The 21,333-nt window shown below is 28.9% G+C and overlaps 1 protein-coding gene and 1 long non-coding RNA gene across 3 annotated transcripts in view; one reads left to right on the forward strand and one right to left on the reverse strand.

Moving 5' to 3' along the window:
• Positions 1-21,333, reverse strand: part of LOC106677318 (uncharacterized) — a 109,055-nt gene that overhangs the window by 20,868 nt on the left and 66,854 nt on the right. The window lies entirely within an intron of this gene.
• The window catches only part of LOC106677317 (alkylglycerol monooxygenase), a 53,385-nt gene that overhangs the window by 567 nt on the left and 31,485 nt on the right, over positions 1-21,333 (forward strand). The window contains exons 1-2 of one of the 2 annotated variants that reach the window (XM_014415158.3): positions 3,880-4,026; positions 12,099-12,254. In XM_014415158.3, the coding sequence (XP_014270644.1) occupies positions 12,114-12,254 (141 nt within the window). In that variant the 5' untranslated portion in view covers positions 3,880-4,026; positions 12,099-12,113. Of the gene's footprint in view, positions 1-3,879; positions 4,027-12,098; positions 12,255-21,333 lie in introns of those variants that run through there. The other variant, XM_014415157.3, reaches the window with a different exon arrangement.

The following is a 21,333-nucleotide window of genomic DNA, read 5'->3' on the forward strand; positions in this document are numbered from 1 at the left end:
TATATATATAGAGAGAGAGAGAGAGAGAGAGAGAGAGAGAGAGAGAAATCCATGCAACATGTACACTCACAAATACACACAAATTTATGAAGAAATATCAACATCTCTTGATAGAGCCGGTTGTAAGCCAGCAGTATAACAATTGGAAATGTGAGATCGAAACCGCGTCTTTTTCATTAAAACAATACGCTGACCACACACATTTATAATAGTATAAGAAAAAAGCTAAGAGTGTTTTTAAAAAGTAAGGCCATCTAAATAAATAATAAGTATTAAACATAAGAAAGAATCAGTGAACAAACTAAGGATTCATATGACGTGGCCTGTTCAGTCAGCAGTTGGTTTTGTTCAAAATTCTAACATAAGCTTGACTTTACTTTAATATAAAATCAATTTAAATATACATTAATTAGATTTGACCATTAATTATTTTAGTATTGTGATAAAATTTAAGAACCATAAAGTTTTTGAAATTATGTGTAGAGTCGTTACTTCAAACCAGTTCAACAAGCGTTAATAAGCACCAAACTGATTAGTCAGATACAGATACTCTGCTATCGCTGCACGATAATTAGTGAACATTTTTTTTTTTAATGCGAAAAAAGTTTAATGCAAGTATAATCTTATGAGGCTATTACATAACATACAATTTTCAGAAGAAAAAAAACAGCGTTTCTTAATTTTCATGGAACTATGGTATTAATACTCCAGTACAATCAGCATGTATTTGGAAGTTTACTCTACTTGCATAATTAAAGTGAATCTTATTTTTTTTAATTTATGGTCTGAATTGATTTGAATATTCATCAAGTGTTACATACTACTTTACTACATAATAAAAAGAAATAAATAAATGCATCACGTGCGAGTATTCAACTATTCGTATAATGTAATTGGGATGACTGCATGTTAAATATTTATTATAAAATATATACTTTGTCTATAAATGTAAATTAATAAATTACTTTTAAAAAATTATGTTATTAACATTATTTTTTTTTTTGACAAATAAATTAAATTGATGCTACGATTGTAGAGCTAATTAAGTTAAATATATAAAATTATTGTATAGATAATTAGATTTAAAATATAATTATTTTATTGTAAAATAAATTAAATCTATGGAATTACTTTATGGATGATGCAATTAATAAAAAAATTCGTTATGGGTGAAATTGTTTAAATTATCTTTTTATTATTAATTTAAGTGACGTAAATAACTAGCTTATTTTGCAATTATATCCATTATAATTTGGAAGCTTAGAGCACAGTCCGTGAATAAACCTGCTTATTCCTGAGGGTCAAGTTCTGATATAATGGAGCCAACAAAACAAGTAGTTTAAAATCCTACCCTTGTCAAAGTTCATTTATGTGATACATGAAACTGAATTTAACTGTTTCTAAAGGCTAATGACGAAACGAAAAACGGGTTATTTCTCGTAAACGGGAAAGGAATAATTAATACAGATTAGGTTATCGATAAGTAAATTATATGTTTCAAGTTGAAAAATATTTCAGATTTAATTTTATATATATTTTTTTCCTTTTACTCATTAATAATATTAAACTTTTTTGAAATAATATCCTTATTAAAGCTTAGTTACCAGTTATTTAGAGGTATTTGATCATGATATGTAATAATTTACGGTGACATCAAGGATATCAATTTTACATTTATATATTTATAATAATTTAAAACTTGATGAAAAGGGAATTGAGCGTATTGGTGGAATGCATACGTGGGTCAGGCGTCGATTGCGTATTTATTTTCAAAAGAATAGTTTTGGCCTTGAAGGAATAACGAAAACGTTTACAATGCACTCCCCTCTTCATTTTTGAAGAAGTTGAAAATTACCACAGCTATTTTCTGTCTTTCTTTATATTTTCATCATGGCTGCTTTAATGTTTAATTTTAAATTTAAATAGATAACTAGTATCGAAGGTTGCTCATAAAAATTGAGAAAGTTAAAAAATAAAATTTTTGTGATGTACAAAAAATCTTTTAGAAATTAGTGATTCCCAAACTGGTTTCAAAAGTTTGAATTAATTGATTTTTTTTTTTTATAGAAAAAAATTAAAACATTCTTTGCATTGGCATCGGCTTGGCCAATCAATCCACATATTACTATTTATAATTATTGATATAATTGAACTAGTTTTTCCTTGTTATATGTGATATATTTAATTAGTTTTACATTCAATAAATTTCATAAATTTATTATATAAACAGATATTCAGTAATTAAACAAACCAGGTCGTTACAAAAATACCAAACAACATAAAAAAATATATATACAGAATACACTGTTGGTCAAATGTTTAGGACTACCATTTTTGATGTGTAAGAACTTTGCACATTACGGCAAACATGAACCTTTCCAATATAATCTACATTTGTTTGGCTTTATCAGCATTTTCTATTTTATATGTGTTAAGGAACAACATATAATTATTTTTCTCCATTCTGTTATGTGTTGTCGATTATTTTGGGACAATTGTAAAAAAAATAAAGTTAAATAAAAATTGACTATCTTCTAAAAATTAAATATTTTTTTATAAAGACCTTTTGATAAGGAAATTATTCATTGTGAGTTAACCTACGACATTTCATAAGGTTATGGTCTTGCGTTAATTTTTGATTAAATAAGTTTAAAAAAAATGTTCGGGATCCGTTATATATACTCCACCTCAGCAGTTATGTCAGTACGTTCCATTGCATCACACCAGACAAAGGTAAACTTTATTTATTTTTTACTATATTCCAATGAAAATGCATTATTTTATATACTTTTGTCGTATAAACATTTAATTGAATAGGCTATTTTATTTTCGTTTTCTTTATTCCATAATGCATTGAAAATTGTTTAAAAAAATGTCAAGATGGTAAAAAAAACAACAGAACTTTGCTGAATTTATAAGAATGTTAAAGTTTTAATAAGAAAGAAAAGTCCATTTCGCATTGCATATATATATATATTTTTTTTTTTTTAGAAAAAAATGATTCATTTTAATGTATATTTTTGTTATTATATTATCTGTTAAAAAAATAAATGATCAAAAACAATTTTTATTAACATTAAACAGTTTGTAATTTTATCATTTTTAAGTTAATATTGCAATTTTTAATTTTTCCTTCTATTTATTAAAAATAATAAAATTTATTCTTAAACCTTGAAATATAGATAATTATGTACCTACCACTTGTCTCACGTATTTGTGGCGAAACCAAATATTATTATATTGTATATTTTCTTTCTTTTCAATAAAATGTCATAATCATTGATGGGCACCTTGCTTCATATCAATTTGAACATTATTCCACATTTCATCTAGATCTACAGTTAATATTAATTGGATATAAGCTGGATCTAATGTGAGCTGAGATAGGGCGAATTCACGTCAGTATTATTGAAAAATGAATGTTTAACTGCCCCAGGTCGGAATCGAACCCACAACGTTCCGAACCGAGCGCTCTAGGACCTGGGCCCCAACCCGCACGGCCGTCACGTTCCTAATAGCTCCTCTAAGAAATAGGTATTTAGTAATAATTGTATAAAATATTATTTTTACTAAGGCAGCTCTTGAAATAAATAATTTAAAAAAAGTATATAATTGATGTTGCAGTAAAGAACCGGGGTAACAGGAATAAGGTTGTTTTTTTTTACGAACATGGAATTTTTGGAATAAATTGTTTTGTAAATTTTACATTGCCATAAATTAACATATCAGCGGAAAAACCTGAATGCATTTTTTACGAAAAAGTCTAACACAAACGCAGAAATCTCAACTATCTGGTAGAATGACGTGATTATTAGGTTATCTATACGGTGATAACATCTATGATAGTTACTACCATGAAAGTAATCACGAATTTTGTCAGTCGATTCGAGGTTTCAAACAACAGGAGAGCAAAACAGCTGCAGAAACAACATTGCAGCTGCAGATATAACATTGGAAATCAATATTATCTTCTATGGTTTCACGAAACATTTATAACATCTATCGTTTATCACCACGAAAATTATTGTAAGTATTTGAACAAATTTTATTAAATACAAATACCAAATAATTTTTTATGATAGAAAAGAAAACTCCATTTAAATACAAATAGATGCATACAATTATTTGTAATGTACGAATTTTCTTCTTTTGTTCAGTCACGAAAGTGATTATGTGTCAATAATAATGACCGGTTTGCTTAAAATAATTTTAAACTATTATTTTCGACTACTATTTTAAATTAAAACAATATAATGTGAATTATGAATGAATATAAGAAAATCACCCAAAATCATTGGTTCGGGCATGATTGATTGGACAGTGTTTTCAATTTGAGTTTTTTAAAATTAATTTTTGTCGTATTGTTCTCCAACATAATATAAAATTTGCACTGCGTCAGAGCTCATAGGGGGAGGGTTGATGCAGCGCTTTGGAACAAAGAAGCTGAAATTCGGTAAGTGAAGTTTTTTTCTTTCAATATCAATACCAAACAATTGATGGCAAATTTTAATCAAAATTTTGATTTTTTTTTATGGGTTTGTATCATGGGGTTACATCTAGAACCCCTTTAAATTGAATTTATGTTCGAAAATTTGTATTGTGAATTTAGTTTGAATTAGAGAAGTGCCTTTTTCACCATTTATTAAGTCGTTATGTTCTCAAACTTAGAGCAAGCAAGACGGGCTATCCTACACGTTACTAACCTAACCTGGACAAATTGAGAAAGTCGAGATTTCTTCTGAGGGTCCAACACGAAAAAAACGTCAACCAACCCAGGCCGGATTCGAATCACTAGCGATACGATAAAGCTAAGCTCTTCCTTTACTTTTTTGGCCTTCCCAACAACAGCTCCTCCAAATTAAGTTCTTTTGTGGATTTCTCCATTTTTTTTCTGTATCTTGCTTTTTTTTTTAAGCATACTGAAACAAATTATTTTTCATATTTTTTTCAGAACAGAAATGTGAAAAAAATACTATCTTAGTGGCAAAGTTCAGATAGATACTCATACTTTTTATATTTCGTTTATTGTTGAATGAAATATAATTTACTGTGTTGTTGATGAAACAAAGAGGACAAGCTATATTTAGTCACCGACTGTGTGACTATTTAGAGCATGGCTATATGCATATATAACATTCAACTCTTCTCTAGTGGTTTAGTAATTTGAACATTCAGTTGTTATATACAAAAACATGACTTATTTTTTTTAAATGTATTTTATTTTATTTCATAATAGACATTCTGGTATCGTATATATGTATTATTTTTTTAAATATCAGATCGGTCTGGTGGGCCTTACATGGTTAATGTAAGATGTAGATTTTTTTTTATCAATTGATTATGGGAGGTATAGTCTCATACAAAAGACATACATAATAATTGTTAATAAAAGATAAAAGTAAATTTAATAACAATGACATTCATGGATTTAACAACATAAATAATTGACTTCTAATGGGAAACAAAAGGAAAGTGAATTTAGGAAAAAGATGAAGAGAAATTAAGATAACATAAAATTTTAGAGTGACAATAACAGAACTGATAAATATAGAATTTATACCAGGATATCCTGCAACAGCCTGGGCTTCAGTCTTTGGGTTTTGGTTGGGTTTCCCAAGTTGTAGGCCAGTGCTTCTGTAGGAGATGCGTAAGGACGTTTTCTATACATAGTCAAGACACTAAGTACTTGTAGTACACATAGTACAATACAAAGTATTGGTGATTCAATCTTTATTTATACTAAAAACAAGTAATAAATATATATTTGCATCGGTAAGGGACGAAGACTATTAATTGAATATTAAATTACTTTTTCATATTGAAATAATGTCAAATATTGAGACGACAAACTGCATTTAAATGCACGTTGGTGTGCAAGTTATTCCCCTGTTTAACTGAAGTAATGTACTAACTATATTAATGAACTTAATTTTTGAGCTACAAAACATGCAATACACATCATGATTTTGAAAAAAAAAAAAATCTGTAAGTGATTGAATAAAATTGATTTCATTTTCGGTTTCATCATACCAAAAAACATAATTAATTACAGATTTGACAAAATTATCAAAACAAACTTTTAGATGTCGCCCTGCGTTATTTAATTGGAGATTAAAAATATAACATAATCACACCCAAGGAACTGGTTTATTTTAATTTACACGGTTTCATTTTGCCTAAATAACATTAATTATATTTGCCTAGGAAATAACTATTGCTTAACTATATTTTGTCACATTTAATTATTGAAAAAGCAGGCCAGCTGATAAAGTGCCTTGTTAATATTCAAAATTAGTATGTATATATAACTTTTCAAGGTTATCTTTACTTAAGATTGATTAAAACAATTACAAGCAAATTAAATAAAATAACTAAGAGTTAATTAAAAAAAAAATCCAAAGATATTTTTGTTATATAAGATGTGTTATAGGTTTTTTTTCCTTAAGTTTTACTTTTATGTGCAAAAGCCTTTGTGAGTTATTCTTTTTGCACATTAGGGTCGTTTATGAGTACGACACATCGTACGGGGCCCATCTCAACGTTTTAAATCATAGATGTTTAATTTAAACTTGGAAAACATTATACATATATAATTAATTAATGTAAATAACAGATAGAAATTCCAATTTTCGATGCTATCCATGAACGGCCAAAATCAATTTTACTTTGTCATATCAACTATTAAACTATTTTGAAGTCGTTAACAATTGTTGGCTAGTAACATACTAATTTATGTTAAAAAAAAAAATTATCATAATAAAAGTTAAATTTTGTGAATAAAATTTGCCGAAGAATTTTTTTTTTGTATAGTTTTGCTGAAATAGTTGTGTAGAAATATTAGTTTTCAACTTTGTAGTTGCATGAGCTCTCTGGAGTAGCGAGTGTTATGATGATAAAGTTTGAAAGACGATAATGAGGAAATGCCAGGATGTTTTATTCTTTAAAACATGCCAGGCGCTACGATACTAAAAAAAGAAAGAAAAGAGAAGTGATAGAAAATATGAATGAAATACCGGTTGAATTATGCATTTCATGGTCCAGAACAGTAAACAAGCTATTTACTTTTTTTTTATGGAACTCAGAATGTAAAAAGAGAACGTTGCGTTTTTCTGTGATGGACTTCACCTAGACCTACTTAAATGAAACTAGTTAGACGAAATTAGAAACTTCGGATTTTGCTCAATTAATAGTTCTTACAACATGAGGTCACTAATCACTTACCTCTTTTTTTTTCAATTCTATAAATAGTGATGGCATTTAGAGACAGATGGCATTCCCTACAGCCACGGCCAAATTATTTGTGAATTCCAAAACATTAAAATAACTTTTTATGATCTACTCTACGACAGCCTGATCTCAAAAATTTTGAATTTGAAAAATAAATAATGTTTATTAGGAAAGAAAATCATACGATCTTCTGCTCCACCTCTTTAAATTAAAAAGAAAAAAACAGCACAACCCATAAAGTATCTTGACTTTAGTTTGTAAGCACCTTTAAAGCAGTACAAGCAGGGGCCTGTTTTTTTTTGTGATTTTTTTCTTTCTAAAAAAAAAAAAAAAAAAAAAAAAGCTAATAGTATTAGTCCATAAATACAAGTACACAAACTACAAAGTACAAGCATTACTTCATTTTGTTTTATGATGGGGACGACTATTAGTGATACTACATGAGGTTAAAGTAAAAAATTATCTGGCAGAAATATATAAGTCAGTGAAATTGTACCAAATACCAAACTACAAGATTAATAGTATTAGCTTGTACTTTATTATGAAACAAGGCCCTGATGGTTTGCAGTATCCATGTTCAATTACCAGATTTATCAATTAAAGGGTCAGTTACCCACTAAAAGGAGGCTGAGTACCAAGGAAATGCGAAATGCGAAAATGTGTTGACACACCAATATTTCAAAAATGGCTCCTATAAATTTTAGCAAATTCCCTATACCACTTTCACTTACGCACGCGCAAATGTTTTTTCGTTGTTAAACTTATATTTCGATTTAGCCTTATGTTAAAGAAAAGTTTTTTTAAAAATTAGGTTTTATCGTTAAAAGTAATTTATAAAAATAAAGATGAGCCAGTTTGATTTTCACTATTATATTATATATATTGAAATGTAGTACAACAGAAAATATTATATTATAATTAATTTTTAAGACCATTTAGACTTAATATTATATAGATAAAATATTAATTATATTGTTCCGATATAACTTTAAAAGTATATAATCTTGACTTTCTAACAATAATGATAACCCTCTTGGTATCAGAATAATGAGATAATCTAAACACTTAAGATAGTGTTTTAATATCTGCCACAAGTTTTTCAAATAGTTCTGTTTTTTATTATGTATGCAGTTTCCAATATTGCAAAAATGAATACAAAACAACTTGCTTATTTAAAAAAATATTGATCAAAATAAAATATGATTAAAAGTGAAAAACTCCGCTCCTTCTTCAGTGTTTATTATAATATTTTCAAGGGTGTGGGAATTGGGAACATAGCTGTCACATCAAAGGGTAGATGGCGGTAAACACTGATTTAGTAGATGGTGGGAACAGGAATTTTAGAAACCTAAACAACCAGGGGCGAGATTTCCCTTAACGGAAAGTGGAACGGCAGGAAGAGGGAAACTCGCGAGAAGTGAAACGACATAATAAAGAACTATAAATGAGGTTCTCTAATTTTGACCTAAGTAATTAAAAAACTATTATTAAATTAAGGACCGAAAAATAGCTCAATTTATTACTCAAAAGGACTTGACGATGAATTTGAATATTTTATTGAATAGGGTGTTTCAGGAGGAATAGTCTATAATTGAGGGAGGGTCATTTAGCCAAAAATTTAGCTCAGTACCACGGATCGCTCCTTCCTATTCCAATATGATTGTTTAAAATGTTTCTAAGAAAATCACATTTTGCACCACTAAAATCATAATTACTCCAATTAGCTAAACATATTTGAAATTCGTCACCAATTTCGGAAACGAGCAATTACCAATAGGATAACAACTCATTTGTTAGAAAATCTTGCTTTGTTTAGCAATCATAGCAGCCTGAAGTACAAATGAATCACTGTATATTGGAGAGATTATTATTTTTTTCTCAAGAAATATACTAATTATTATCTAATAATTAGAAATGATGAATAAATAATTCTCTTCCTTTTTTAAATTATACTTCATTAGATTACAATGAAACAACGTTTCGGGGTTGTATCTTCAGGTTGCTGATTAACATAAATCTTAAAGATAACTTTCAATGTTAAAGTCCTAAAATGTAAAAGTTAATTATTAAAGATAGTTTTAATAAGTGACAATAATATGTTGATATTAGCTAGGTGAGACCAATAAGGAGTAACAAATGTATTAGATAGAGATGTTAATCAGCAACCTGAAGATGGGGTGACAACCCCGAAACGTTGTTTCATTATAATGTAATGAAATATAATTTCATAGAGGAATAATATTATTTATTCATCAATTTCTAATTAGTTGCTAAAAACAACTTTCCAGTAGAAGATATTACTTTAATTAGTTATTTTTTTTGGGGGGAGGGGGAGGGTGAACAGTGCGGTAATCGTTAAGCACTAAATCTCTGTCAGTTTGGTGTTTCAGTATATGTGAACCCCTTTTTGGCCAAACAAAATAATTTATTGTAGGAAGATAGTCCGAGTGGCGGTCATTAAAGGTATCAAAGCAGTAAAAGAAAACTATTTATTGTTAAGCAACGTTTCGCCCCACTTTGCAGGGCTTCGTCAGGCCTGTCTGGTGGTAGTATTAAGTATAGGCCTGTGTGGTGGTAGTATTAAGTATAGGCCTGTGTGGTGGTAGTATTAAGTATTGGTGGTAGTATTAAGTATAGGCCTGTGTGGTGGTAGTATTAAGTATAGGCCTGTGTGGTGGTAGTATTAAGTATGTGCTCATTATTGACACCTTTATTGACCACTACTCGGACTATCTTCCTCCAATCTACTTCATACGGTCAACAATCTTCTTACAATATGAAAATAATTTATTACTTTAAAATTTTGATCTTTATAATCATTGAAAACAATAGTCGGATATTTGTGTTAAAAACCAACCAAGAAACCGTTACACCAATCTTCAATAAAACTAAGATTTGAATGTCTTAGAATTGTCCAAGAGTTTAGTAAAACTCCGGTAACTTAGTGACCTGTTTCTGGTCTACAGTTTTGTTAACCAGGTTACCAAGGTTACCTGAAACTGCTTAACTCTACATCTCCAATCAATTATGTTAGAAATTGTGCGACCAAGTAAATTGAAAATTGATTCTACAACCAATTTTGACAGTCGAAATAGTTGAAAACATTCTTCATTCTTCGACTGAAAACAATGATTCGGTCGAGGACGGAATACTTTTTTTTTCATTATTGCCTGAGCAACTAACTCTTCGTTGTTTTTGGCGTCTATCTGGATCTAATCCATTTCAAATTATTTAAAAAAAAAAAACGAATATTACAATACGCCTTTGTTAGATAACAGATCCAATTATGGAAGGTTCCTTGTATGGTTATCTAATTAAGCGTAGATTTGCTGTAAAACTCAGTTTAACCAGTTATCATTGCCCGGACGTTAAGTTTACCGCCAAATTCGAAAGTAAACTTTTCTAGTGCAACAGATAATTATTGATTTTACATTTGACGTAAGAAATCGTAGTTTACGCTGTGATATAGCAAACGGTCTCAAGTAGTAAACAATGTATTCATTATTTTTTGTCTATTAAAGATATATTTTTGGCTCACGATATTTTAACTTCAGCGCTGAAAAAACTTGAATTAGTTCTTATAAACACAATTTAGTCAATATTGTAGCGTAGATTTTCTTCAGAGGTAGATTACATAAAAGCTCTTATTCACAGAACAGTCGATTGTATACTCCTTGATCTGTCGCTCTCTCATAGAACTAACAATATTTTGATATAGTTCCGAGATTATATATTGTTCCCAAATTTTCATATATATATATATATATATGTTCAATTTTTCTTTAAATAATCATTACACACTAAACTTCTATAAACATTCATAATACAAATTATAAATAATTCGTTACGATAACTAAATTAATTAAGCTAAGATGAACACACAACTAAATTGTAATTAAAAATTATATATAAATAATTGTTGTTCAAAACATCGGCATTCAATAAGTTGGTAATTGAAAATTATTGTTATTATACACAGCCCTGAATATATCCTCTAAGTAATTACAATTGTTTGGAAACTAATATTCTTAACATTAAACAACTAAAAAACTCTTGAATTCAGTTTTAATAATCAAGTAATTACAATTGTTTGCAAAAGGATATTCTTAACATTAAACAACTAAAAAACTCTTGAATTCAGTTTTAATAATCAAGTAATTACAATTGTTTGCAAAAGGATATTCTTAACATTAAACAACTAAAAAACTCTTGAATTCAGTTTTAATAATCAATCAATCAATATTCATTATTTTGATATAATTGTGATTTGTTTCATTGTTATTTGAGGAAAACATTAAACAAAAAAGAAAAAAAAAAGAATGTTTTTCACTATAAGGACATGGATATGAGAATAAAAACTCGTTACATCACCTATATATGATTATATACCACTGATTTAGCCTCAAGATCCATTAAGAGCAAATAAAACACATATTTATGTATATTTTTACAATGAATTGAGTTATAAATATAAATGAACAATAGAGTCCATTGTTTAAATATACTGAAAAGCTGCTATTCTTGGAGTCTCCTTAAATGGATGTAACATTGAAAATGTAAATCCTACTTACAATTATAGTAATTGTAATGCGCCAAGGCCGACTTAGTAATGGATAAATTCATTACTTTAAAAGGTATTGAACAGCTACTAAGTTTTTCATTTTTTTATTTTCTATTAAAACTAAAAAAAATACATGTGAAATCAACTAATTAATAAATACATAAAGATAATATTAAATATTATCCCAGTGAACTTAAAGAGAAATACTTAAGTAATAAATTGCTACACTGCAGGAATCAGATATTTATATAATTATTTTTTATAGTATTTTATAGTTTGTACTAATTATTGCTTTTCATTGTTTTTACAGGAATGCGAGGACACGATGAATTCGTCCAATATAAATTGCATCTACAACAATGAAGGTATCGCTTGGCTCCCTGGATTAGGAAATATGTTCTACTTGCTGTCCAGAAATGAAACGACTTTCAAACACGTTGAGGATGTACCTCCTTTCTTCAGACAGGTATCAAATACACACTTTACGCTCTAATACCATTACGATAAATGATACGACGAGATATCAAATGATATGATGGTGTCCAATGACTTCATTACATAATCATGACCGAATCTCAATACGTCAAACATAGCTTGGAAAATAGATCAATATCTTGTCTACAAGGTTGAATATTTTGCATAAATTTAACGAAAACTAACCACAATAGATACTTTAGCCACCAAGCCAAAAGTTACTATGAATATTCATATAGTATGTCCTATTACACATCTTCCATCTAGCCTACATACAATTTTTTGAATTTTGATTCGATTTTCAATAGACATAGCAATACGTTCCATTCATTTGTTTTTGGGGGGGGGGGAGAGACTGAATCAGAATATAAAGTTAGTTATTAAGTTATTATTTGAAATTGTTTAAAACTACTTTATTTAATTTTATAGCAATTTTTTTGTGTACTTCATTTCCTATATATATTTGTTGCTTTTTTTTTTTTTTTTTTAATATAAATATTTATAGCTTCAATCACTTAATAATTTAAAATAATATTATAATGCAAATTTATTAGAAAAATATGATAATGATTTGTATAAAAAATGCAATCAGAAGTGTTGTTAACAACCTACATAATTTTATGATATTATATACAAATGAATGTTTTTAATGGTAATATGACCTTAATAAAATATATTTTTCTTATGGCTTGAGAAAATTGTACATGCGGTAATATTCTATTTCCTATAATTATCCTTCTTACTACTTTAGTTTCTTGAAAATCACGAAATATAATACAATTATCAGGTGATGGTACAAATGACATTAGGATCAACATATACAACCAAATAAAATTTCCAAAAGTTCCAATTTGTATACTTGTTTTATTTCTTTTCAAATTATATTACTTTTAGAGCATTTTATTTTGATTATTTCTAGATAAATAAGCATATTATATACAGTTAGATCTTAAATCTCTATTTTATACATAGAAAATCTACTCATATAGGGATCACTGATGAAATTAATGAACTCGAGCAATTAAAAAAAAAATTCAACTTCACTTAATCACCCTATATAATCATAATATGCAAATTGATGAACATAAATAATATATACTGTTCTATTATAATTTCGTAGCTACTGAATATATAAATGTTCTAGAACATTCCTGTTATGTAATCCCTATAGTCAATCTGAGGCATTGACGTAAATATTAAAATGTTTTTTTTTTAACCATGGAACGTGTAAGAAATTAATTTGTTTTTACTTGTATTTAAATTCTAAAAGCTCAACGAATTCGGGATGTGGTACATCAGATTTACAATTTTTCACAATGTAACATTAATATATTACACATTTTTTGCTACAGGTTATATAGGTCATATAACCTATGAAATAGTATACGTGGAACGTTAGATAAAAACCAAAGAACATCAGCAGCTGATTCAACATCGCAGTATGAAACAAAGACCTACGAACCATTATTCGATTTTTAACAAACAGAAATTAAACTCCAATTTTTTGGAGTTTTTTGGAGATTTTTTGGATTTTTTTAAACTCCAATTGGTTTTTTTAATAATTTTATACTAAAATCCCTCTCTTTTCCAAAAGGGTCTTACACAAAATCTAATGGTACGATCATACCCTTGAAGAAGTTTTATCTAAGACTGATCTCTCTTAGATAAAGTTTATGTGCTGTGAATCTCACGAAAAACATTCAATTTATGATGGGCTAGAAGCCAGTTACAGACTTCTTCCAACCGCTTCCTCCAATCGTCACGGTCTCCGACGCCATCAAGTTCCTGCTCATTGTATATTGTCAGGACCTCTCTTCAAAGCTGATATGGTCGGAAGGTGGACTAGCTTTGGTCTCCCTCTCCCCCTTGTTCCTTGAATTCGTTGTGTTAGTAGCATTTTTGGCATTTCTCCATTTACGGTTCTGGCTTATGCCTTGCATAGATAAACACCTTAGCTTCCTTCTTCTGACATCAGCCTCCCCAAAGTCATTGTATTGCTCCTGGTTGAAGCGTCTCTTCCATTCTAAAATTCGGTGGATAACTTTTCTCTCGAAGATCAGGAGATCTTTTTCCAATAGGAACGTACCAAATTCTTGTAGGGAAGCATCTTCCTAGAAAGCATGACTCTTTAAATAAAGTATCCATTATGCTCTTCACTGATAGTAAATTTATGGCGCCTTATAATAGTATCATCAGATTTCGTGATCGAATCGTGAATCATTGAAAAATCGTTTTTGGAAATGATAGAAGGATTTTAATAAATGATTCTTTGAAAAAAGAAAAAAAGAGAATACACAAATTTATCTAACAAAATCATGAAAATCGGATGATGGTTAATATAGGATTTTATGTCATAATTAAGGTGTAGAATAGCTTTCTTGAAAATTTCTGGTTTTTAATTTCTTGTATTCCGTATAATAATAATAATATCATATTTCTTGAAAGGAATGTAATAAATATATAAATCAATAAATGGCCGACAAAGTTTAATTAAATTAAGTACGTTGAACATTATGAAATATTCTTTTACACGAGTTTTACAACGCTGACTTGAAAGATTTTTGAGAGATACACTGAAAAACAAATTTTGAAGGGACCTGTTCGATTTTTAAATGTTCAATAGATTTTGAAACAATTAATTTATTTCGGCCACGGACTTATACTATGTTGTCCGCCTTCTCAGGGTATTAAACTATCATGATGCATGTTATCAAAGCCAATTCTAGAAATGACTGGTTTATTTTGATCTGGTTTTTATTAATTATTTTCTTATTTAAAGAAAAAAAAATTGAAATGTTGACTAACATCAATGAATTTTGATTAAAATGTTTAAAATTATTACATTTAAATTTTTATTAGACATTGTAATATTTTTTTTTTTTTAGACATTCCTGTTTTATTTTAATTAACCAAAAACTTTTTAATCAAATTGTGCATTTTCGGAACAAACGATGTTTGAAAATAAAATTGTCAACTTTTTTTTTCTGATACTTGAATTAGTAGCATATTTCTTATTGTTTCTTTCAAGCAGAATTAAAATCCAAGAAATGATTTAGGACAATAAGATGACAAAAACATTTTATTGTTTTTCTCATTTTCTGAATTTCTTATTTAGGAGTCAAATATTTTTATAGTTATATTTATATTATAATTAATATAGTTAATTATAGTTAGTTTGTCTATATGGAAAACACTAATTTAAGAAAAGGAAAACGGTAGTTAAAGAAGAGGTCCTTCTGTACAGGACTTTCCTTAGAAATAGAGGAAGACTATAGCGCTTTATTGAACTGTGTGAGTGAAGTCACAAACAGGTTTTATAAAAGTTTCATCAACGCTTAATAATTTACTAGGATACGACTTGCTATGAATACCTAATGAGAAATATAAATCATAAATATAGTAAAATAGTAAAAGCTACCCATATCGCCTGAATTCATTTTTACAAATGTTGAAACTAATTTAAAAAAATAAATTATTCAATAAAGTAAATTAATTGAAATGAAGAGACACAGATTATTTCTTGTCTAATAAATCATGTTTCTAACATCTGGTCATTCAATTTATGATAATCAGTCCTTATTATTTTTTTTACTTGTATTTAAATTCTAAAAGCTTAACGAATTCGAGATGTGGTACATCAGATTTACAATTTTTCACAATGTAATATCAATATATTACACATTTTTGGTATAGGTTATATCATATAACCTGTGAAATAGTATACGTGGAATGTTAGATAAAAACCAAAGAACATCAGGAGCTGGTTTAACATCGCAGTATGAACAAATTCCTATTAACCATTAGTAGATTTTTTTTTTGCTTGTTTAGTTTCAATAGGGTTAATGATTTGTCTTTATTTTTGAAAACAATTAGCATCGAAATCGAAATCTGTTTTGAAATAACTTTTGCCACTTGCCGCAAATTCAAAATACCTAAAGAAAGTAACAAACTTTGGTATTCATATACATGTCTTTTCCAGGGAGGCAAATATAGTGAACGTCGGATTTTGATTTAAAAATTGGTAAAATAAGCGGTAGATTATAAAAATACATTTTAATGCTATCAGATAATCTTTAAATTTCACCGTCGTTTTATAATTTTTATTGGATATTTGTAAATTTAGTTACTCGGAAATATAATTGTATATTTGTGAAAAATTAAGTATAAATATATACTGCTATAATTATAAATATATACTGCTAAAGTTAATTAACAAAATTAAAAAAAAAAGACATTTATTGATAGACTTTTAAAATATCTGAAACTAGAGTTCAGGCCATTCCAAATAACACATTCACACTCATACACAAGCAGGAATTTGTAGAAAATTTCTAGAAACATCTTTATGGTTGGGAATAAAAAACAACAGAAATGTACCTAAAAGATAAATATATACGAATCATTGCTAAAATGCCATCCAGCCAGTAGTTGTGTTTTTTAAACCCCGAAAAACGCGAAATTTATAGATTTAGTTTAGACAAACATATTATCAGGAAGTCGATTAGTTAAAATGTTTGGCATACATCCCTCAATCGACTAAAATTCAAACGATATTGATTCGTTATATTTTTTTATTGTGACCTTTTCCGCTCTACTAATGTATATCGTTTGGTATCTGCAAAGGGTAAGATTTAAAAATAGATTTCCATAACATGTAGGTTACGTGAGATGAACTCTGATAATTCAGTTTTATATCAACTGTTCATAATTTGAATACAAACGGAAGAAAATTATTAAACCAAAAAATAAAGGTTTAAGTAAACAATTTTATTTACCTATCAGCCATTTAGAAATTTGTATCAGGTTTTTATACAAATAATTCATTAATAGTACAGAAAACGAAATACCAAAAAGACTTCTAAAACAATTTCTAAAAAATAGGTACGATGATAAAACTTAGTAAAAACTTTTCATTTCTTATAAGGATGAAGAATAAGAGGAGTCTATGGTGTGAGGTTGTCTTTGGTCGAAGGTACCAGTAATTTCATGAAATGTAGAGCAAGTGGACGAACTGCGATTTTGAAAATATCGTTAAATTACTTGTTTGTTTTTTTCTGATTTTTTCAACTGTTCGAAAACTTTGCATTTTATAGCATCAAATTCCATTACATAATTCAAATTTTAAGTACATTTCTAAGTAGGCATACAAATATTCAATTTATGATATAAAGCATTATTCTCTATAATAACAATGTGTTATATAATAACTTCCAAAATAAGTAATAATTAATTAGTTTATTATTTCCTATTTATCAATAAAGATTAACATCGAAGTCCGTGTGGGGGCAACCGTATTATTTTGATGAAACTATCGTTTAGCCTTTTCGCTCCTGTCAAAATTGTGGATTGATCATCCAAGTTTGCATAATCTTCGGCTTTAGTTAGTTCGAGTCCAATTGTAATGCCCTTAGTTAATCATCAAATAATATAGACAAAATTTCTTTAATAGTAATATTAAATGTGTCTTTGAGTATATTTCTAGTGGGTTTGGGACACGAATCCATTTACCCTAGATTTCATATTTGAGAGTTTCGTTTCTTATTAAAATTTCATGCCTATCTTTTGGAAAAGAAAACTCTAGTTTGCACCTATTCGTAGCTAATGCTATGACATTATAATTATAAAGTAATTAGATTAAGTCGGTCACATTTCGAACTTTTAGCGCCAGCTCCAACGATAGCTGAAGGTCTATGCAATAGCCGGTTGCAAGTAGTCTCCGATCAGCTTTTGCATGACTCACGTCTCTGAGGTAGGCTTGTAATTAATATAACCTATTTTTAATTAATGTAATGCCTTTATTATAATATTAAAAATGTTAAATATATTATTTTCAGTTTAGTTGCGGTGTTTTTTTTGTTTTTTTTTTTTTATTTAAACGATAATTTTAATATTTAATGAAAAATAAATTCGATTATTGTTGTTAGAAGTATACATTATAAATATTTTATTAGTCAGTCATTTAAGCTAGTGACATTACTGTTAGTTTATTTATTTTGAAATAAAATAATTACATGTCTAGTATATTATATTCAATTTATTTTTTGTGGTTTTCTCTATTATTCTAAGGAAATTTTATAAATTAATTTTAATACATAGAAAATAAGTTATTATTAAATAGTATATCTTTTGATAGCCCTATGGATGACTTTAATGTTATCAATTCAATATCATAGTTTTAAATGCTACAAATAAACAATAAAGTAAAACTAGTAAATTCATAAATTCAGATAGGAATTTATAATAAATAAAAAAAAAAAAAAGTTTGAATTATTAAATAAAAACACAGCTATAAAATAACAATTGCAGAATATTTCACTACACTTAAAATCTTTAGCTTTATTAGCGGTATAAAATATTTCTTTTTATTTAATGTTTTTTCGTTAACAGAAAAGAATGCAAACTTTTTCAGTTCGAAATAATTCAGGATTTTTTTTTCACTAGAATAGGAGAGAGTCAATTCTTGTAGTTAATCTAAATGGATTGAAATCTAAGTTTCTCTTAACAAAATAAACAAAGTGGGTGAGTAAAATAATGAATTGTTTGTTGATAATAAATAGTAAAGTGTTAGTCATAAGCACTGTTGGGTAGGATATTGAATGAATATTAAAGAAAAAATACGTTAATGAAATTATAAAGGACTGCTGGCATTCAGTCAATGCTATCGAGTAGAGAAAATGGAGAAAAAAAAGTTAAATATCTAGGTCGCGTAATTCATTCTCGCCTCTTATATGATGTCTTTGACCCTAATACTAGAACAGGACGGCATCTCACGGTATTGATCGTAACCGGAACTAAAACATCGCATCTTAAGGTCAAGGCACTCTCGATGGAAAGGACGTCAATGGGGGTCACACCGGACAAGACGATCACTCTCTTGTCGGAGTCGTAGTGAATAATAAATTGCAGCTACGGGAGTTGCAGTTGAAAGCTTGCGGTTAGTGCATAGCTAATGGAAATAACCTCAACATCTTCATCTTCATTACAAACGATTAAAAGGTAATCCGTGAGTTCACGTTGAATTTGTAATGAAGTAGTAGGAGCAAGGAAGATCTAAAAGACAAAGCGTCCATTATCTTTGAGATAACAGCGTTAAAATATATGTAATTTAAACCGTAAAGATTTAAATATAAGAAGATGGTCAGGGTTGCGGTCAAAAAAAGAACAAATGGTTTAAAACTATTTGTTCTTTTTTTGACCCCTACCCTGACCATCTTCTTATATTTATATGTAATTTCAGTTTCGAACGACTTTTCGTTTTAGTACTACGCTGTTTATTTTTAAAAAAAAATTTTTTTTATTATTTTGCGAGAGGAGGTTGGACTCATTTGGACTCAGAGGGCCTTATTCTGGCTAAGCAGACACATCTCACTGTCAGAAAAACTAGCATATAAGTAACCTTAGCCTGGGAGAACACGAAAACAACCTCTATGTCACGAGCAGAGGAATCGGGTAAACAAAAATACGGATTGAGATTGGTTATTATTCTCCCTTTAGGGGCTTCACAGTTATCGCCTTGTTTAGAGCTAAAAGCTATGAGCTCTACTAAACCCACAGGTCAAGTGTTTTTGTTTACCCAATTTCTATCGTCTCGTGGACTATAAATTTCGGCTTGAGAAAGCGATTTTATTTGATTTTCTCAAATAAATTACTCAGATTCGTCTATTGTAGATATATTTATGATTGCAAATTAACTGTTACTTGAAAGCCACAGATAAAAACCATAAACAAATATAGGAAGCTGACTGCAAATCCAATGGAATAAACCACATTTTAGTCACGTAATTATCTATCCAATGATCAAATGAAGTAAAAAACGGTTTTTTATGTATGGCAGGCATATTGCAAACCAGAATGGACCTACTCTCCAACTCTGATTTTGAGGAAATCCTTTTAGAATATTTTAATATATTTTTTGCCAAATTGCTTTAAACCAGCTTTTAAAGTGAATTCTTACCCGTCAGTAATTACATAGCATTACATACCCGTTGGTAGTGAAAGAGTGGATAAGGCACTTGATTCACTGAGTGAACTGCCAACTTGGAATAGTAGACATTAGACCAATAAAGGCTACTTCTCCAGAATGGTTTCGAAATTAATAATTTGTTTTATACAGTCAGCAGATAGCGTCACAAACAATGTGTCGAGGTGGCAGTGTATAATCTGTCCTGGGACCAATTAAGGTGAGGTGAGGTGCTTGTTATACAATAAAAGGCCTCGGCAATGCATGCGGTTAAGTCATGTAGCTAGGATGGAAGGTGAATTAACGGATTTATTTTACGGGCATTCGCCGTAGATCCTCGCAGGATGGAAACTTCACTTCGTGAGGTATGCGTTTACGGTCGTAAAGGAGTATACCAGGCCTACAGGTGTTTCCTGCAGGTCCTGCCGAAAGGACAGGGAATATAAGAAGGAGGAGATATTCATAATAAAACAATATACATTTCCAAAAATAGAGTTAGGATAATCTGATCTACTATGTACATTGTCACGCACTGCCTCCTAAGGAGAATCCCTGAAGGGGATATTCACAATTCACTGCTTAGTCACACTCTGTTGTTCATCATCAGGTCTTCGTTAATGGCTTCACTTTTTCTAGCAACTGACCCTCTCCAATATAATCCTTCTCGAAAGGCTTTAACCTTTTTAACTTAATTTTTACAAAATTGTGGAATACCTCATTCTTATTCTGAACGCCTCAACAGATTTATTTCCAAGACTCTCTGTGATAAAAACAGTAAGCTTGACTTGCGAACATTTCTTAACTATTCCTAGTACTTAGAAAATAAAAGAAAATTTACTTTTTCTTCTATAAATTACTACTTACTAAAATGAATGTCGGTTATCATTATATTTTTATTATTCTGTTCATGTTACCATTAAATATGTTTTAACCCACTTGCAACTGAAGTAAATGTAGTTCGCAGAAGTTGTAAATTATTAGCCTTGAAAATACGGATTAATAATACTAATATTTTCATAATTTATAATTATGATATCTTGACAGTTCCTTGAAATAAATATGGCATAATTTTAGATAGGTTTCAATAATTGGGATATGATTTTCCCGATAT

This window comes from Halyomorpha halys, unplaced genomic scaffold (assembly GCF_000696795.3).
Source record: "Halyomorpha halys isolate HHAL.00 unplaced genomic scaffold, Hhal_1.1 Scaffold94.1, whole genome shotgun sequence".
Classification (NCBI taxonomy): Eukaryota; Metazoa; Arthropoda; class Insecta; order Hemiptera; family Pentatomidae; genus Halyomorpha; species Halyomorpha halys.